Genomic DNA, 16,226 nt, shown 5'->3' with positions numbered 1-16,226 from the left:
CAACCCACCACACACACTCCTCAACCCACCACACACACACACTCTCAATCCACCACACACACCTCAACTCACCAGACACACACCAACCTGAGAACATATCACAGTGGAACAAGAAGAAAGCCAGGTGTTGACTGGCTTTCTTTCCAACAAGCTGTGTGTATGAGTGTAAAATACCATAGAGGAGATTACTTTTAGGTCCTACTATGAGTATGTATGATAGGTTGACGCATTGGTTCTTTTACTGTCTGAATCATTGGTCTGGCTGTAGGTGAAATCTTTTTTTTTTTTTTAAGCCCATCAGAACAGAAAACCCATTCATGTTTCATGATACAGATGTTCTTTCTCTCTAACATCCTAACAAACACAGACATTAACACATGTTCACATTATTCAACAGACATTCCCATTCATACCACCACCACCACCACCACCACCAACACCACCACCACCACCACGAACACCAGAGAGACTAAAGAGTGAGTTAGTGGTTATTGTACTATAATGTGACCCCCTAGAACCGACGTGCTAACTAGTGTTAAAATGGACCTAAATTAGTGTGAAGAAGAGGACCCCGCCACCAGTTAGAGAATCCTACGAGGAAAGCAAAGAGTTCAGAGATTCCGTCCCCTTTGCTTTGCATCCAGAGGAGGCGGGGAGAGGGGGAGGGGGAGGAGGGGGGGGGGGGAACCACCACCATCACCAGACAGGTTTTAATATTAACGACAACAATCAGTGAAGGAGGGGGGATTGGGGGGGGGGGGGGGAGGAGGAGGGGGTCGGGTCCCACGAGAGAGTGGATCCACGGTGCCACTCCGGGTGACCTACGGGCCATCCTACCTGACTGCTGCGGTGCCAACTGGCATGGTGCCACTGCGGATTTCCCCCCGTGAACACGGAGCATCTGGGCCACCCCTGCTTTAGATCCAGCCGGGCCGACCCGTGCGTTATCCAGGCTGTAGGTGCCGCGGGGCGAGGCGCCGGCGATGCGTTGCTTCATCTCTGATGACAGCAGGCGACCTCTGTGCATCCACTCCTGCATCTTGTTGACCGTCACGCCGTGGGCCTTCGCCGAGCCTCCCTGGGCCCAGACGCTTATGTCTGGCTTGTTGTTGTTGTTACCCTGGGTCTCGGCGTTGTCTGATGACCCGGTGAGGCTGTTCACCGACCCGCTACTTTCATTCAGCCTCCCGTCGTCACCAATGTCTTGGAGCAGGTCGTCACTGCTCGTGCCATCATAGATGGTGGCCCGTTTGTCAAACGGGTCAGCGGTACCACCACCGCCACCGACGGCTCCATCCTCACAGACGCCAGCCTCTGGGCTTCGGAAACCAAAGGTCTCCGCACAGGGCGAGTGTGCGTGGTGGTATTTGATAGCTCCGTCACTAGCGGAGCGCAATAAGGCGGGTTTTGTCTTTGTAGCAGACAGGTTCAACAGGCTTTTACTATTCAAAGTGTTTTTGAGACATGACTCGCGGTTGTCACTCAGAGACAACAGGAGCGAGTCCGTGTCGGACACCTGTTGGGGGCTGTGCTCGCCGGATGACCAGGAGTCACTGTCCACGCGCTTGGCAGACGACCGAGAGCACAGGCTGTCCCGAGAGTGACTGGAAGAGCTCGCCTGATCGACAGACCCATTCACACTGACTTGATGACCATCAAAACTAATATCATGCATGGCGTTTATGAGGAGATAATAAGCCTCTTTCAACTGGCTTCTCAATCTGTCTGTTTCTTGCGCGCTGTCGTTAACATGTCCCTTCGGAACATCTCTAATCGCAGACTGCGTCAAATCCGTTATTTCTACTTTACCAGAGCTTTTGATGTCATTTAAAGCAGCTCTTTCGGATTCATAAAAGGGAAGGATTTCATTATCATAATAATCGTCATCCTCGCTGTCTAAAGAGTGGTGTCGGAGTGCAGCCTCTCTGGCGCACATGAAACGGGAGGCAACGTTTATGTCGCAGATCTCCAATTCAGTGGGGAAAAATGTGGGGCTCTGCAAATTTGTCACCCTAATTTCTCCTGAAAATTCAGGCGAGCTCCCGTAACTCTCAATGTTTCTAATCAACATATTTTCCTCGCTATAACCCCTGGCCGCTTGATACGCGCCAGCAACACTCGGGGGATACATTTGCGTCCCCGTAGCTGTAACATTTGTTTCCAATATTCGATTGCGGTCAGAAGGGTGGAAGTTTGCCTTATCTTTTAAGTCATTTACAGACATGTTCTTTGCCTTGTACATAGGTTGATGGTAAGACTCTGGTCCGTCACTGCGAGTCTTTAGATCTTTGACAAGGCACACATTTGTCTTTGAAGAAGGATACTGACCATCTGTCAGTTGAACTACCCCCCTATCCGCATCGGCCCTTCTGTGGTATAAAATGTGACTATGACTGCTCCCGAACCCAATTGAATCCCCTTCACTATGCTGTCGTGGAATGGGGACAAACAGTTTTTTATGTTCTTGCGGTTTTCCAATGGGTCCTTGCTGCGGCACCTGTCCTATGAAGTAGGGCCCATGTTTATGCATTATGTCCATCTTATCCCTATCGTCCCCCCTGTACTGCCTTTCTCTTTGAAGTGAGACCCCCAAGAGTTCCTCATTAACTCGACCCCTCAGCCCTGAGCCCCCGTAGCCCTGACTGTCCCCCCGGCTAGTGTTTATATGCATGGTGGTAGCCTCGTACGGGGGAAACGCATTCTCAACCACTGCGCTACTCTCCCGATCTAAGCCCACCTTGTTTACTAAAACCCCGTCAACATAATTCTCGTTACCTCTCATTCTTTCTGCCACACAATCCAGCTCTGCGAACATGCCTATTGGACGAGTTTCGCCGTCTCGCTTTTTTTGCAAAACTTTTTCTTTACCTTCTCTGCCCCCATTAGCTGCAGCGCCGTATCCACCAGCTGTCGTCCCTTTCTTGGATTTCTTCCCCCGAAGTTTTGCTAATAAAGTCCTCCGCAGAGGATCGGCCATTCCTCTCCACCCGGTGTTTCTCCAGTTTCAGCACACGCTCTCCAATGGGTAGAGACCGAGTTTGATTCTCCTCTCTGCGGTCAAAACTCGCCGAGCGTACGGAGCCCACTCCATTCTCCACCGTCACCTCTAAACTGTCCCCTCGCTGGCTAGCTAGTTAGCGTGTTAGCTCACTTGCTCAACTGCACCTCTCTCTCTCCCATTCCCTCTCTTCTCTCTCTCACCGCTCTCTGTCTCCCCCCTCCTCCTGTGCTTGCAGTTCAAATATTTGGAATATTTTCTGGCGGGGGTGATAGGACCGTATGCGCAAACTCAAGCGCAAGGACTCGTAATAGGTACACAAACTTGTGACAATGTAACAACTTCTTAACAACTTCGCCCAGTAACGTTTTATATTCTGCAACATTGTAACAGTAATGCATCATGTGACTTGTCTTTATCCTCGAGGAATGTGACAGATTAGGATGCGACCATTACTCTCTGGTAAACATAGGCCTATTTAAAGCCACAGTTTCTAAGATTTTCGGAACATTTCAGAAAATAAACTATAATGACTTGACAACATGGCATCGTGTTGAAGTTGGAAATATAGGCTAAATAAATGTTTTGCTGCTTCACTCTGAGGTATGCAAATCCTGGTTTTGGAAAATATATGGGCTTTAATCGCAACACATACATACCCAACACATGATAATGCATAAATTACTCCCTTTTATTTACCCTGGATTAAAGCCTTATTTATGACGTTTTATTTAGCCTAAAACATTGTTAGGAATCCTTTCTTTTTAAATGAAAACAAAACACTAAGTCCTGACTTGTGAATGGGACTCCAGTGAGATGGAGCAGTAACTTCAGATCATCGTTTTAATCAACACCTATAAATCCTTTCTTTTTAATTGAAAATACTTCATAACATTCAAATAACATTCAAATTAAACACCACCAAGTCCTGACTTGTGAATGGGACTCCAGGTAGATGGAGCAGTAACCTCAGATCAGGGTTTTAATCAACACCATCACTAATGGGGAAAGCATGTCAGCCAGCAGCAGGGAAATAACCTTCTGCCTTAGGGAGAGACACAAGTGTCCAGGAAGAGACTGTGAAGACTGAAATGTGTTTACCTGAGTCAAAATGAAAGTGAGCTGAAGATGTTTTTATTGTGAGAGCATTATGATTCCCCTCATTATACATAGGCCTAGTGCACACGTGTTTGATACTATTCCTCATTTCATTCCATGCACTACAATGAACCCGTACTACGATTTCTACCTCCACCAGCCTCCACTGGCCTAGTGTTCCTCTTTTGTAGATTACAAACGTTCATCTTCTAGCGAAGGGGATTTCTCATCATGCCAACATCACCCAAAAGCACCATCATTAATTCATCCGCCATCGCTACAGGCCAAAGGGGCAGATTTTTGGACTGACCCTTTATCTGAGGAGGATCTTGACTGATCCTCTGTCCCCTGACCCTGCCCTCTCTCTCCCTGCAGCCCATTCCGGGGAGACAATATCAACTGAAACATGCTTCATCTTAATTCTTCATGTCACTTTTTGCCATTTTCCCGACATCCTGAAATCCACCAGAAAATGATAGTGGAAGGAAATTCTGATAACAAACAAACAACAACAACAACAACAACAACAAGAATACACAGAACAAAGGACTGATTCCCCATGCTGTGTTTGATAGTCGCAGTCGCTACTGGACCAAGGCAAACATTCCATGAATGGCAATGGCACGTTCGTTCGTACTAAAAAAAAACCTGAAAGGCATCATCTGAGATGGCACCCGGGGGCACTCATTTTCACAAACGTGTATACATGAGTATAACAAGGCTCTAAAAGAGAAGTAAGGTACACTGAGACATTGATACAACACGCACACACACACACACCGCACGCACACACACGTACACACACGTACACACACGTACACACACGTACACACACACACACACACACACACACACACACGTACACACACGTACACACACGTACACACACGTACACACACACACACACACACACACACACACACACACAGAGTAGCATGGAACGCCATTGATAGCCTCTATTCTTTAGAATCATAAAACAGGGTACAATGTCTGCAATGATTGAGTGCATTTATTGTAAGGAACCCCCCTCCTTCCCTCATCCACCCCCCAGTAAAACACGATAAGCATCTGTTATTGCTCTGGAGCCATGTAGACCTGACGCCTGTGCGTGCCTCACTGACAGATTAAACCCTGTCTGGGCAGCTATTTACAGGTCAAAGCCTGCAGGCACAGAGAGGAGGAGGTGGGGGGGGGGGGGGGGGGAGAGAAAAAGAGACGGAGGAGAGAGAGTGAGAGAGAGAGAGAGACAGAGAGAGACAGAGAGAGGGAGAAGGGGGAGAGAGAGAAAGAGAGGGGGAGAGAGATAAAAAGAGAGAAAGAAAGAAAGAAAGAGAAAGAGAAAGGGAGAGATGAGTAAAGAGAGAGGTTAATGTACACAATGCAGAACAACAATAATGTGTAAGTGTCATCAGTGAATTTGTAAAACAACAAAAAAAGACTTCTTGCTCAACCATTTGCAACTGGAAAAGTTGGAGTCATGTTCCTGGAAATGTGACCGTGGGATGTCATTACTGTTGCCGAGTAATAACAGAAGAATTTCAAGACAAATTCTGAACATTTTCTTTCCAGAACCCCACTACATGTAAACAACTATGACAAATATCAAGTAGTATTAGTCACCTGCTTATCCCAAATGATCTGAAAAACTGTGGCACATGTTTCTACTGAGATAGAGTATAGGACATCTGCTTTATACCATTGACATAATGGGGGAACAAAAATAAGTCATTCTATAGATAGGAGATGAATAGATGAATCACTAACACCCTTCACATTGGACCACTTTCATTTCCTAAAACACAACATGGTCAGTAATGTCACATGTGTCACATCCTCCAGAATCGTTTCCTACAGTTGTGCAATGTCTAACTTAAACCATCCTCCCTGGCAAGTCATGAGAGCATCATAGTGTGTTCCAACTTACATCTTATACATGTAAAAGCACATAGCAATTTCCTCAAACAAGCTTTTCCTCAAACTGATGCAGTAGGAAAAAGGGGGATGTTTTTCTCTTTCATTTTCTTTTTCAACCCCTCTTTGTGATGGCAAGGGCAGAACATCTGCTTGGCTGGCCCCCATTCAGACCAGCCTGGCTCGGGAGTGTATGAGTGTGTGTGAGAGTGTGTGTGAGTGTGTGTGAGAGTGTGTTTGAGAGTGTGTTGGGATAGAAGGCCTTGCAGCTGTTGGGGCTCTCCTCCCGATGGCAGGCCATTGTTCCCAGTCTCTCCCTCTGGTTTATGGGCCTTCCCTTTTCTCAATGCACACCGCAACTAAATTTATGTCCATGACACGCAGCCTTTCTCAGGGTATAAATTAGCCTGGATCCCTGTCAGACCGGCGTTGCCAAGGGCCTCCTTTATGCTCCAGGGAGTCACAAGTCTTTTCTCATGCATTCCGTTATATTTTTCTGTGTGGACAAATATGGCAAAACAAAACAAAAGAAAGCTGATGTGTCATCAGTTGAGAAAACAATGTTTAAAGTTGTCCAAGGTCTGAGAAATAACTCCAAAGCCTGCAGTCAAACGAACACAGTTGTTTATCTTAACGCTTCATTTTCATTGACAAATAAGACGACATTCACATCATGTCTCCTCCCCAAGCTCTCAGATCCTTTAGTAGGAGTGGACACTGTTGCGCATGGAAGCATCACACACATTTACACACACTCACACATGTACACTCCCAGGGCATGGCAGAGATATAATCCTCTGCGTGTGTTTGCTACTTGACCTGCTGTGGCCACTTAAGCCTCTTCAGGCAGGACAGGACAGGGGTTGAGATACCCATCTCCCCCCCATTAGGCCTTCCACCCAGGCTATCGCTCAGGCTACCGTTAGTCCCCCCCAGCCCCCCGGCCCCCCGGCCCAGCCTTTGTCTCTGTTCTGCTTTATCAAGACAGCCACTGACATGTTTATCATGACAGAGGTCAGACTCCTCGTCTCCTGTCTCCTTCCCTGCTACTGTTCAGTATCTCTCCGGGCTCTAGGGTCTGGCTCTGGGCTCTGGGCTCTGGCTCTAGGGTCTGGCTCTGGGCTCTGGGCCCTGGGCTCTGGCTCTGGGGTCTGGCTCTGGGCTCTGGCTCCGTTCTGGGGCCATGCATCACCAGCTTCCTAGCTTGTCCAGGCTCCAAAGTGGGGCCACTGCAGGCCTAGTTAGTGGAGAGTGTCTGCATCAAGAGTGTGTGTACTGTAAGTGTGTAAGTGTGTGTGTGTGTGTGTGTGTGTGAGAGAGAGAGAGAGAGAGAGAGAGTAACTATCATGATTATGATGATTACTGTATGTTGTGCCTAGTAGCAACACATCTAGATATAACACCCTTGATGTGCAGTAAGCCGCACATTTGCTGTCTTCTACTAAGAACCTAATGACAGATTTAAGACGCATGTGTTCCCCAAACTCTAGAACGGGTTTTTCCCGTCCGTGCAACATCTGTTTCACACGATTGGCCAGCCGGTGGTGGTGTGAAAAGCAACTGTTTGCTTCTAGAAAACATCTGCCCGTGGCCCCTGCTGCTAGCAGCGGGAGTGTGAAGAGGTAACGCACGCTTCTCAGCACCCAGCATTCCCTGCGAGCCGAACTGACAGCTCTCCATCCCGGCATTTAGCAGCGCATTCAGAGGCATAAATATAGACCACGGCACTAGATAACAGCAGCAGCTAACGCAGTGATCTCTGGGCCATATCAAGCCTGGACATTATACAGTACAGGATATAAGTATATACGCAACATATATGTCATATCATGACATTCCTGTTTTTAATGGTTTTCATACCGTTGAGGTTTCTACATCATATCCCTTGTGATGCATGACAGATTAATGATGTACATTTCAACAGGGGATTGCGAAACACATCCGTTTTTTTTCCTGGAAATTTCCACTGTTTTTAAATCCCAGGGGCCATGTAAAGCATTCTGAAAGATTGATAAATGTAGCCGGTGGGCTTCTCCTACAGTGAGTCAGGAGGGAAGAGCATTTGTACGCAGATAAGGGTGATAAAATCAGTCTCCTGCTCTTGTGCTGGATCAGGTAGGCATTTCAGACAAGGCCAGGCACATACCTGGAGCAGGAATTTTATCAAAAGCATATTTACCTGTATTTCATGTCAACGAACGATGATAGATAGACGAGGAATTCCTCTGATCACAAAACCGTTGCAGGTAAGAGTTGCGGAAACTTACCTTTTTTCTTGGGCTAGAAGACCATTATATTTGCTCCACTGACTGCTGGAAATGTTTGAAAGGAGTTGGCACATTTCATGCATGTCAATCAAAAGGGGTCCTCAGGTATAAGGGTTATAATAACAAGTCAATTTCAAACCCACTGTAATTTCGTTACATTTTACCTTCAGAATTTACTTTTCATATTGCAACAAACACAATTCAGTATGAACAATTGTATTGATCAATTTAGTAAATATCATCAAGGTAATCCTATCAAGGTAGGATTATGAAATGTAGCAAAAACAAACAAACAGAATATGGATTAAATTAATGTTTGAATAAAATAATAATTACACATGTCCCTCTAAAATGTGAAACTTGTTCTGTTCTCTTTTTAGAGACTCTTCACAACAAACGACTCCAAAATGAGACACTTTTAACCTTTCAGCAGAGTTCATATCGCCACTTGTAATATTTAGTGTTGCTCATTACATAAATCAATAGTTATACCTACATGTCTATTGTGCTCAGTTGAGGTCCGACCAATAATGACAAAGTCAATCTAAGTTTTACATTGATAGCATTTTATTGCATCAGTTGTGTTTGACAGGTTTTTATTTTCCATTACTACAAAGTCAACAAAAAAAACTGCCAATATATGAGTATAAACATACTGTATAGATGTGGGAAAAGAAATAGAAATTATAAGTCATTACAGCAAAGGATCCTTCCAACAGGTGGAAGGGTTATGTGCAAGTATGGCTCAATGGCGCCATCTACTGGATATGAGCAGGAAAGAGATATCTGAATGGCTTTGAATACATGGATGTTCTCCATTCCTCATTTTAGAATCCTGTCAACACAGAAATTTAGATACACAAATAATCATGTCTTACACTAAATTCCTTGCTATTCTAAAATAAAAGTCATATAAAAATACATTTGCTCATGGTTCAAACATATGAAGTACAATTTCCCCCCTAATGCCGTTCAAGGATATTCCTCTAAATTTAGCCTCTGAGATGTGGGCGGTTGTCTATATACAACAAAACATAGGTATTTTCCTATGTACCTAATACACACAAACTCAAAAAAGACATGTTTCCCACAAGTGTCAAAGGACTGTATTATACCCCCTCACAGATATAAGGAATTAAAAATAACAGTCCAAATGTACCACAACAGCGACGTCTATTAAATGTGTCCAGGGTACACAAGCACTTAACCATTTACACAACTAGGGGCTGGACACAGAGGAGAAGAGGTGGGGTGCTGTAGGACAGTCACTGAGTATCAATGCCCCCAGACTGGGGCCCAGGCTCAAACTGAGGCCCAGGCTTCACACAACACCTAGGCCTCAGTCCACATTCTGCCTGAGGATTCTCTTCTCTTCCTCTACGAAGCTCTTGTCGGAGGTGGCTTGTCCCATATCCCTCTTCCTCTTCTCCTTCTGTTGGAAGCTCTCCACTCTCCGCTTCTTTGCTGACGCAGACTTGTCTGTATCCTCATCTACTCCAGGACGAAAACAGGACAGGAGTCAGAATTCCACAGTGAATTGAATTGCTCTTTTGTGAACCAAGGCAGGGTTTGAAACCTGGGTCTCCCGAGTGGAAGACACAAGTATCTACCATTAGGCCAAGAGGACATCCTCAAGGTCCGAGGGTGACACTTGAGTTTACTTGTCTCAGGCAAGGGCTACCTCATCCGATTCCAAATCACCTCTGTTACACTTACACCAACTGAGCTTCAAAGTCCTGCTTGAATAGAAATGCATAGTCCATCCTGCCATGCACATGAAGCTGCTGTAAATATGTTGCTATGCCTCTGATGCCGTACATACACAGCACAGCAGATAATATACTATTGTAATTCACTGAAGGAAAGAGAGACAGGAAAATAATATTCTGACTAAGAGCGAGTAAAGAATGATCAATGCTAAGTGGGATCCTTGGGACAACCAGACTCTGACCCTACCCCATTGAAAGTGGAGACTTAAAACGGTTAAGGTAAGATTATGGTTACGTAAGGGTTAGGGTTACAGTTTAGGGTTGGGTCGTCCCCGTAACCCTAACATAACCATAGCATCTACCATGAACAATGTCCTACAGGTAAACGCTCACCTGAGTCGGAGGGCTGCTCCTCCTCCGTGGGTAGGAAGCGGGCGTTGCCTGTGTGGGCCTGTGGCGCGTCATCCCCATTGTCCTCATAAACATTGGACCACTTTATGGCCATGTCCATCCCCGGGGGAGCCCCCTTCTTTTTCTCCTCCGTAGCGTAGGTCTGAGGAGGGGGCACGGCGTTTGTCTTCCACACCTTGAACTCCTTCGCCGGCTGCAGAGAGGATGTGAAACACAACATGCTGTCTGTATAAAACATGGCGTTTAGCAGGCGCTTTTATCCAAAGCGACTTACAGTACACTATGTGCATACAATTCTTTGTATACATGGGATCGAATCCACAACCGTAGCGTTGCTCATGTCATACTCTTAATTAACCTATTATACAACTATAATCGAGTGCTTTTTAACCCCAGTGAACTGCCAACCAAGCTATTACATGAATACTTCAGTGAGTGTACAGAACATTAGCTGGTGGTGCAGCGTTTCCCAATCCTGGTTGTGTGAACCGAAGGGGAGAACAATTTCGTTCTTGCACAGCACTAACTCACCCGACTGTACACGTTTTCGATCAAGCCTTCTAGCTAGTTTAATAATCAGGTGTGCGCTTCCAAGCTAACTAACGAATGCTTGAGACGCTTACCTCTTCGGGGGCTTTGACGGTGCGGCTCTCCCAATCTATCTGTTTATTCAATGGATTGTACAGAAAGGACGGCTTGGAGACCGATTTGAAGAGGTCGTCGGGTTTGGGCAGAGGTGCTCCGCTGGCTGCACGCTTGGTCCCTTGTTGGGGAGATTTGCCACCGCTTGCAGAGGCATCAGTTCCATCTTTCCTCTTGCTAGACTTCTTCTGGCCTTCTTCGTCTGAATCGCTGCTGTTACTGTCGCTGCTGTCACTCAGATCATCGTAACTCATAAAGTAATGGAAAGAGTCAGCCTTCTTCTTATCAGCCATAATGAGTAAAGGACTGTTGTCGCTACCGTTGGCAGTAGGATTGATTTAACCTTCGAGATATCGATGCGTATTTTTGCTTGCTGCTACTCCATTTTTAATCAGCCTCTAGTCACATAGCCGTAAAAAGAGCACGAAGACGTAAAGCCGTTGTCGTAAAATATTCTAGGAGTTTAACATCGTCCCTACTCTCCATCATTTCCCCTGATGTGTACACTTGTCTACAATTAAAGACTATGGTCTTACCACAGCCCCTTTATAACAGCCGTAAAGTTAACTGGTTTTACACACATACCAAAATAAATGCATGGGATTGGTGTAACAGCTCATGTTTACATTTTATGGGCCAGTTTCATGGACACAGATCAAGCCTCGTCCTGGACTAAAAAAACATTACAATAGTGAATCTCCATTGAAGATGCATTTTAGTATGATTAGGCTTAATCTGTGTCCAGGAAACCAACCCTTTACCTATTATCAATGGTTTACACCAGTCCAATGCTTTTAAATCTGTATAGGGGAGTGTACACTTCAGGGAAAAGGATGGAGAATTGGTAGGGTTTGTTTATAAACAAACATACAAAAACATAAATGTACATACAAATATATAAATGTATTTTCTCATGTACGATCTTAATGTCAATGTGGAATTAAGATGTTGGCCATTATGCTCAGGCCACAAACATGCTTTAGAGATAAATGGTAATCATCATCATACAGAAAACATCTACTGCTTTTCATTTCTCCTTCTGGGCTGCTGTATGCACTTTGATGTACGTGTCATGATTGGCCACAGGGGGGCGACAGTACGCTTTTTATTAGTAAGGCAGACTGATGGGTAGACTACTGTTTAGGCAGTTTCCCCTATTCCCAGCCCAGTTTTACAGCATGATCCTAGATCTGTGGCGAGGCGACACCCACACCTACACACACATACAGCCATATATTACACAATAAGTAAAAAAACAAAGCATTGATGTTAGAATGAAGTTTATTGTACAAAGTGGATGAAAAGTTCAAATCAACAAAGCTATAATTCTGATCCACCACTGTAGTACGTAGGCTAACTTCGCATTTAAAAACACACCTAAAACTAATAAACCTGAGCCAAAACATGGACAATCATCGTCTAAGGGATAGCTCTATGGTCCCTCAAAAAGTTAATCTCAAATGTTTTTATAGCTAAACATGGAGTGGAGTGCTCACCTGAAAAAAAGGAGAATGGCTTAATGGCAGCACATAGTTTTATGAAGGGGGGGGGGATAAATCCACCTACTATTAAGGTCATCCTTTCAGGTAGAAAATATTAAATTACAGTAAAATTTAGCTAACATATTTTGGACCCTGAGCCTAATTTAGAGATGATTGTAAGTAAGACTATCACAATATTAAAGATTATCACAAGACCATCACAAGAATAAACCAGTAAAACCAGTGGTAAAACTACCACTGCACCCCAGTCTGGCCTCTATCAGTAACTGTGAGCTCTGAGCTAGACATGCAGCAACTATGGGATCAACCCTCACCCGGCCAAGGGCCTCCTGTAAAATATACTGCTAGTGTCACAAATTACGCTTTTTTAAAGGCAGGTCACCGCGTCCCTTTGCCAGACTGTATGATATCATTGTCATAAATCACCTCAGAAATGTGTATGAGGCAACAGCAGAGAGAGAGAGAGAGAGAGAGAGAGAGGGGGGGGGGGGGATTTTAAGAGAGAGTGAATCTGGCTTACAAGCTGCTCTTCCAAAAGGAATTCTTTCCATGTTTCATCACGATTCGCTCGCCCATTCCCAAGCGGCCATGGAGCACAGCAGCAGGGGAGGCTGGTGGAGGTAGAAGTCGGAGGACGGGCTAATTGTAATGCTTGGAATGGAATAAGCAATGGTATTCCTCGTTCCATTCCATGCCCGTCCTCCAATTTCTGCCTCCACTGTACAGCACACATTACTCTAAGATTAGATTAGATCAGATTAGATTCAACTTCATTGTCATTGTGCAGAGTACAGAGACAACGAAATGCAGTGGGAAGCCTGCCGTAGCACAGAGTTTGATGACCAGCGGCGTCACTTCCTTTGATGAAGTACATTTCATCAGCATCACATTATGAAATTAAAGTGTGAGGGAAATGGGAGTAGACATTGAGGTTGTTTGGTTCTCTCTCCACATCTCTCAGCGTCTCACACATGCACGCACACGCACACGCACACGCACACGCACACGTACACGTACACGCACACGCACACGCACACACACTCCCATCTGTCCCACTCTGCTACAGGCTGTGGTAGTAGACATTGGCAGCCATCTTGTAAGCCTCCATCTGACAGCAGAGATAGGACCACCAGGGAAGATCTCATTAACATACTTCACAGCTCTTGTTGGCTGCTATCTAGGCAGTGTAAACACACCTGGATAGACAGGAGGTTATGGGCTTTACTTCTGCTATGTGCGCCATCACTCCAGCTTGAAAAACAGTTGGTGTGTGAAGTCATGCTGGATTTCTCTGGGCTCACAGGGATTTCTCAGCATGCTCTCGGTACAGACAGTACTGAGACAGTACAGAAGGACCAAGGACAGGAAAGAAAGTACCCTCACAGTCATCAATACAGGGTACAATGGTCTTGGGAAACATTTAAAGCTGCTACAGTGCCTTTGACAAGGGTATACAGTAGTAGTTAGTTAAGTCACTCGGTTTTCCATAGGCACACACAGCACATTGACAGAGACATGTCAAGTATTATGTCGGGATTAAATAATGATTAAAGACAAGTATTAGTCATAATTAATACACGCATCACACACAGAGTAGGGATTGATCAGTCCTTCATAATGAAGTGGGGCACAGCTTGCTGTAGGTTTAGACTGTGAAATCACAGATTAATTAATTAATTAACTGAATAAACCCCCTCATCAGCTGGTTGGAATAATAGCACCACCATCACAGCTGGGGATCAATCAACAATCATGTTCAATAGCTAATAATAATAATAATAATAATAATAATAATATAACAACTCAGGTGTCTACAGTAGAAGAGTGGATCCACCAACTCATCATCATTATCTCCAGTGAATTAAAATTGTATTATTTTTTTAAATTATTATTTTATTTCATTATTTTCTCTCTCTATGTTATTATGAAGTCAATTAAAAAATATATAATTAAAAAATGTTTCAGCAGTTGAATGTATCTTGGCGTATTTGTGTTAGTTATATATTTCATAAACCTACTGCACTACGCATTTACTATACTGTAGCTTCTCAGTCATTATTCTAAAAAACTATTTGATCAAACAGATCCATCCAGGCCTCTCCAGTGTTACAAGGGCTGTAAACATTGACCAGTAATTACATACAGGGATTGATTGACACATGAACACTCCTAGAAGGGTGGTAGGGGGGGTCGGGTCAGTTGGGGTCTGCGGGGTTCTCAACAGAGCAAGTTGGCAGCAGTTACTTCCTCCTCCCAACAACTGATTTGGGATCAGCTCTCCATTAAATTGTTAAAACTATAACCGTTATGAATGAAACCACAAACTAGTCGCAAGTCAGTTGTTGAAGGGGGCATGAAGTAACCACACTGGGGGAAGAGAGTAGAGGACTTCACACCCTGCTCTGAGAGACCCCCCCTACTGAGCATGCTCAGATCAGACGTTGACCTTCTTGTTGATGAGCACGGAGCAGCAGGTGAGGGCTCCGTCCACTTTAACCTTCTGCATGTTGGACACGGGGATCAGCATGTGGTCCTTCAGCTTCTCAAACACCTGGGAGACAGGGACATACGGGAGGCAAGGGACAACATTAAAACCCTAGGTACACAGAGGCATTTCTCTCTAAATTACCGGTACTGTTGTCTGTGTAAACTGAGCTGGGACAGGGCATACCACTAAATCTTGTAACTGTGGAAGACCTAGTCATGTTACTGTTAAACTGCAAGTAAAGGGTCTGTCTGCAAATGAATATTTTGTGAGCGACGTCTGTTATGCAGCATCATTTAATACCAACACTTGACCTATAACCGTACGAGTTGTGTAACCTGGGTCGCATTTGTATCCAAATAATTTGGCTGTGCAAAAGTATGTTTGAAGTAAAGGCGTCTTATATCAATAGAAATAGCACGATAGTAGCTAAATGGCGGCCAAATATTTGTTTTTCCTTGGTCACAGAAGGTGATCGTACCGAGAGAAAAGCTCTGTGCAACGGGGACACAGCAGAGACGACCAAGGTCTTGGTGAAGAGTTTATGAATAAACTCCTTGCTTCGTAACATCAGTCTTCATTTATAAGGGGGGCGCTACGTCATTTGTGGGGGACAACATGTTTACTTTGGGTTCCGAACTGATCTGCACCTCACCCTCTTTCAGACAAGGCAAAAGTCAGGTCCATTAGACTACTCCTCAATATTCTGTCTGTTCCAAGGCAATCTGGCCACCAGTCACATGACGTAACGTTGTTTACAGGGCTTGTTTACGTTAGAGTGATTAGAAAGCACTTATGAGGCCTACAAATGTAAAGCATCAGATTTGAATGGACATTTAGGTAGAGTTCCAAGTCTCCTGCAAAAAAATAAAATAATACAAAAATGGAGTGAGAAATATAACGACATCTCAAAAGACCCTCATAAAACAATGTGTCACTCTGTGGAGTCTCTCCAAAAAGCAAACCAGTGTTTTCCTAAGACCCTTCCAAGCCAGAATACTCTCTCTCTCTCTCTCTCTGATGCTAAGCCTGGGCTTGCACTACCATAGGACCTAGCCAACTAACTAATCGGAGTCCGTTCCCACCTCTGGGACAACAGGTCCTGCTCTGGCCGGACTACCTACATACTAGCGGGCTGAAGCCCTTCCACCATGGAGGACCAAGAGGTCATAAGTCATCCTCTTTTACCAAACTCCACCATAA

At 44.8% G+C, this 16,226-nt stretch overlaps 3 protein-coding genes across 3 annotated transcripts in view; all 3 read right to left on the bottom strand.

Moving 5' to 3' along the window:
- syde2 (synapse defective 1, Rho GTPase, homolog 2 (C. elegans)) overlaps positions 1-3,112 on the bottom strand; it is a 36,898-nt gene extending 33,786 nt beyond the window's left edge. Inside the window, exon 1 of the mRNA XM_083672353.1 lies at positions 838-3,112. Coding sequence (XP_083528479.1) covers positions 838-2,977 — 2,140 coding nt within the window. The 5' untranslated portion in view covers positions 2,978-3,112. The remainder of the gene's footprint in view (positions 1-837) is intronic.
- A 6,473-nt stretch (positions 3,113-9,585) lies between these two features.
- cUnh1orf52 (chromosome Un C1orf52 homolog) lies at positions 9,586-11,427 on the bottom strand. The gene is made up of 3 exons (XM_083672557.1): positions 11,018-11,427; positions 10,377-10,587; positions 9,586-9,765 (listed from the first exon to the last, which is right to left on the bottom strand). Exons 1-3 carry the CDS (start codon positions 11,327-11,329, stop codon positions 9,614-9,616), a joined length of 675 nt encoding a protein of 224 aa, XP_083528683.1. The 5' UTR covers positions 11,330-11,427; the 3' UTR covers positions 9,586-9,613.
- An 887-nt stretch (positions 11,428-12,314) lies between these two features.
- Positions 12,315-16,226, bottom strand: part of ddah1 (dimethylarginine dimethylaminohydrolase 1) — a 52,186-nt gene continuing 48,274 nt past the window's right edge. The window contains exon 6 of the mRNA XM_083671738.1: positions 12,315-15,089. Coding sequence (XP_083527864.1) covers positions 14,973-15,089 — 117 coding nt within the window. The 3' untranslated portion in view covers positions 12,315-14,972. The remainder of the gene's footprint in view (positions 15,090-16,226) is intronic.

The sequence above is a fragment of the Argentina silus genome, assembly GCF_951799395.1.
Source record: "Argentina silus genome assembly, chromosome: 6".
NCBI lineage: Eukaryota > Metazoa > Chordata > Actinopteri > Argentiniformes > Argentinidae > Argentina > Argentina silus.
This window is presented reverse-complemented; position numbering and strand designations above follow the sequence as displayed.

What these genes read in the sequence shown, in the direction of transcription:
- cUnh1orf52 (XM_083672557.1), bottom strand. Translation starts at nt 11,329, where the DNA reads ATGGCTGATAAGAAGAAGGCTGACTCTTTCCATTACTTTATGAGTTAC. An exon ending in CCGTCAAAGCCCCCGAAGAG is followed by an intron (nt 10,588 to 11,017) that starts GTAAGCGTCTCA and finishes TCCTCTCTGCAG; the next exon opens with CCGGCGAAGGAGTTCAAGGT. An exon ending in GGAGCAGCCCTCCGACTCAG is followed by an intron (nt 9,766 to 10,376) that starts GTGAGCGTTTAC and finishes GTCCTGGAGTAG; the next exon opens with ATGAGGATACAGACAAGTCT.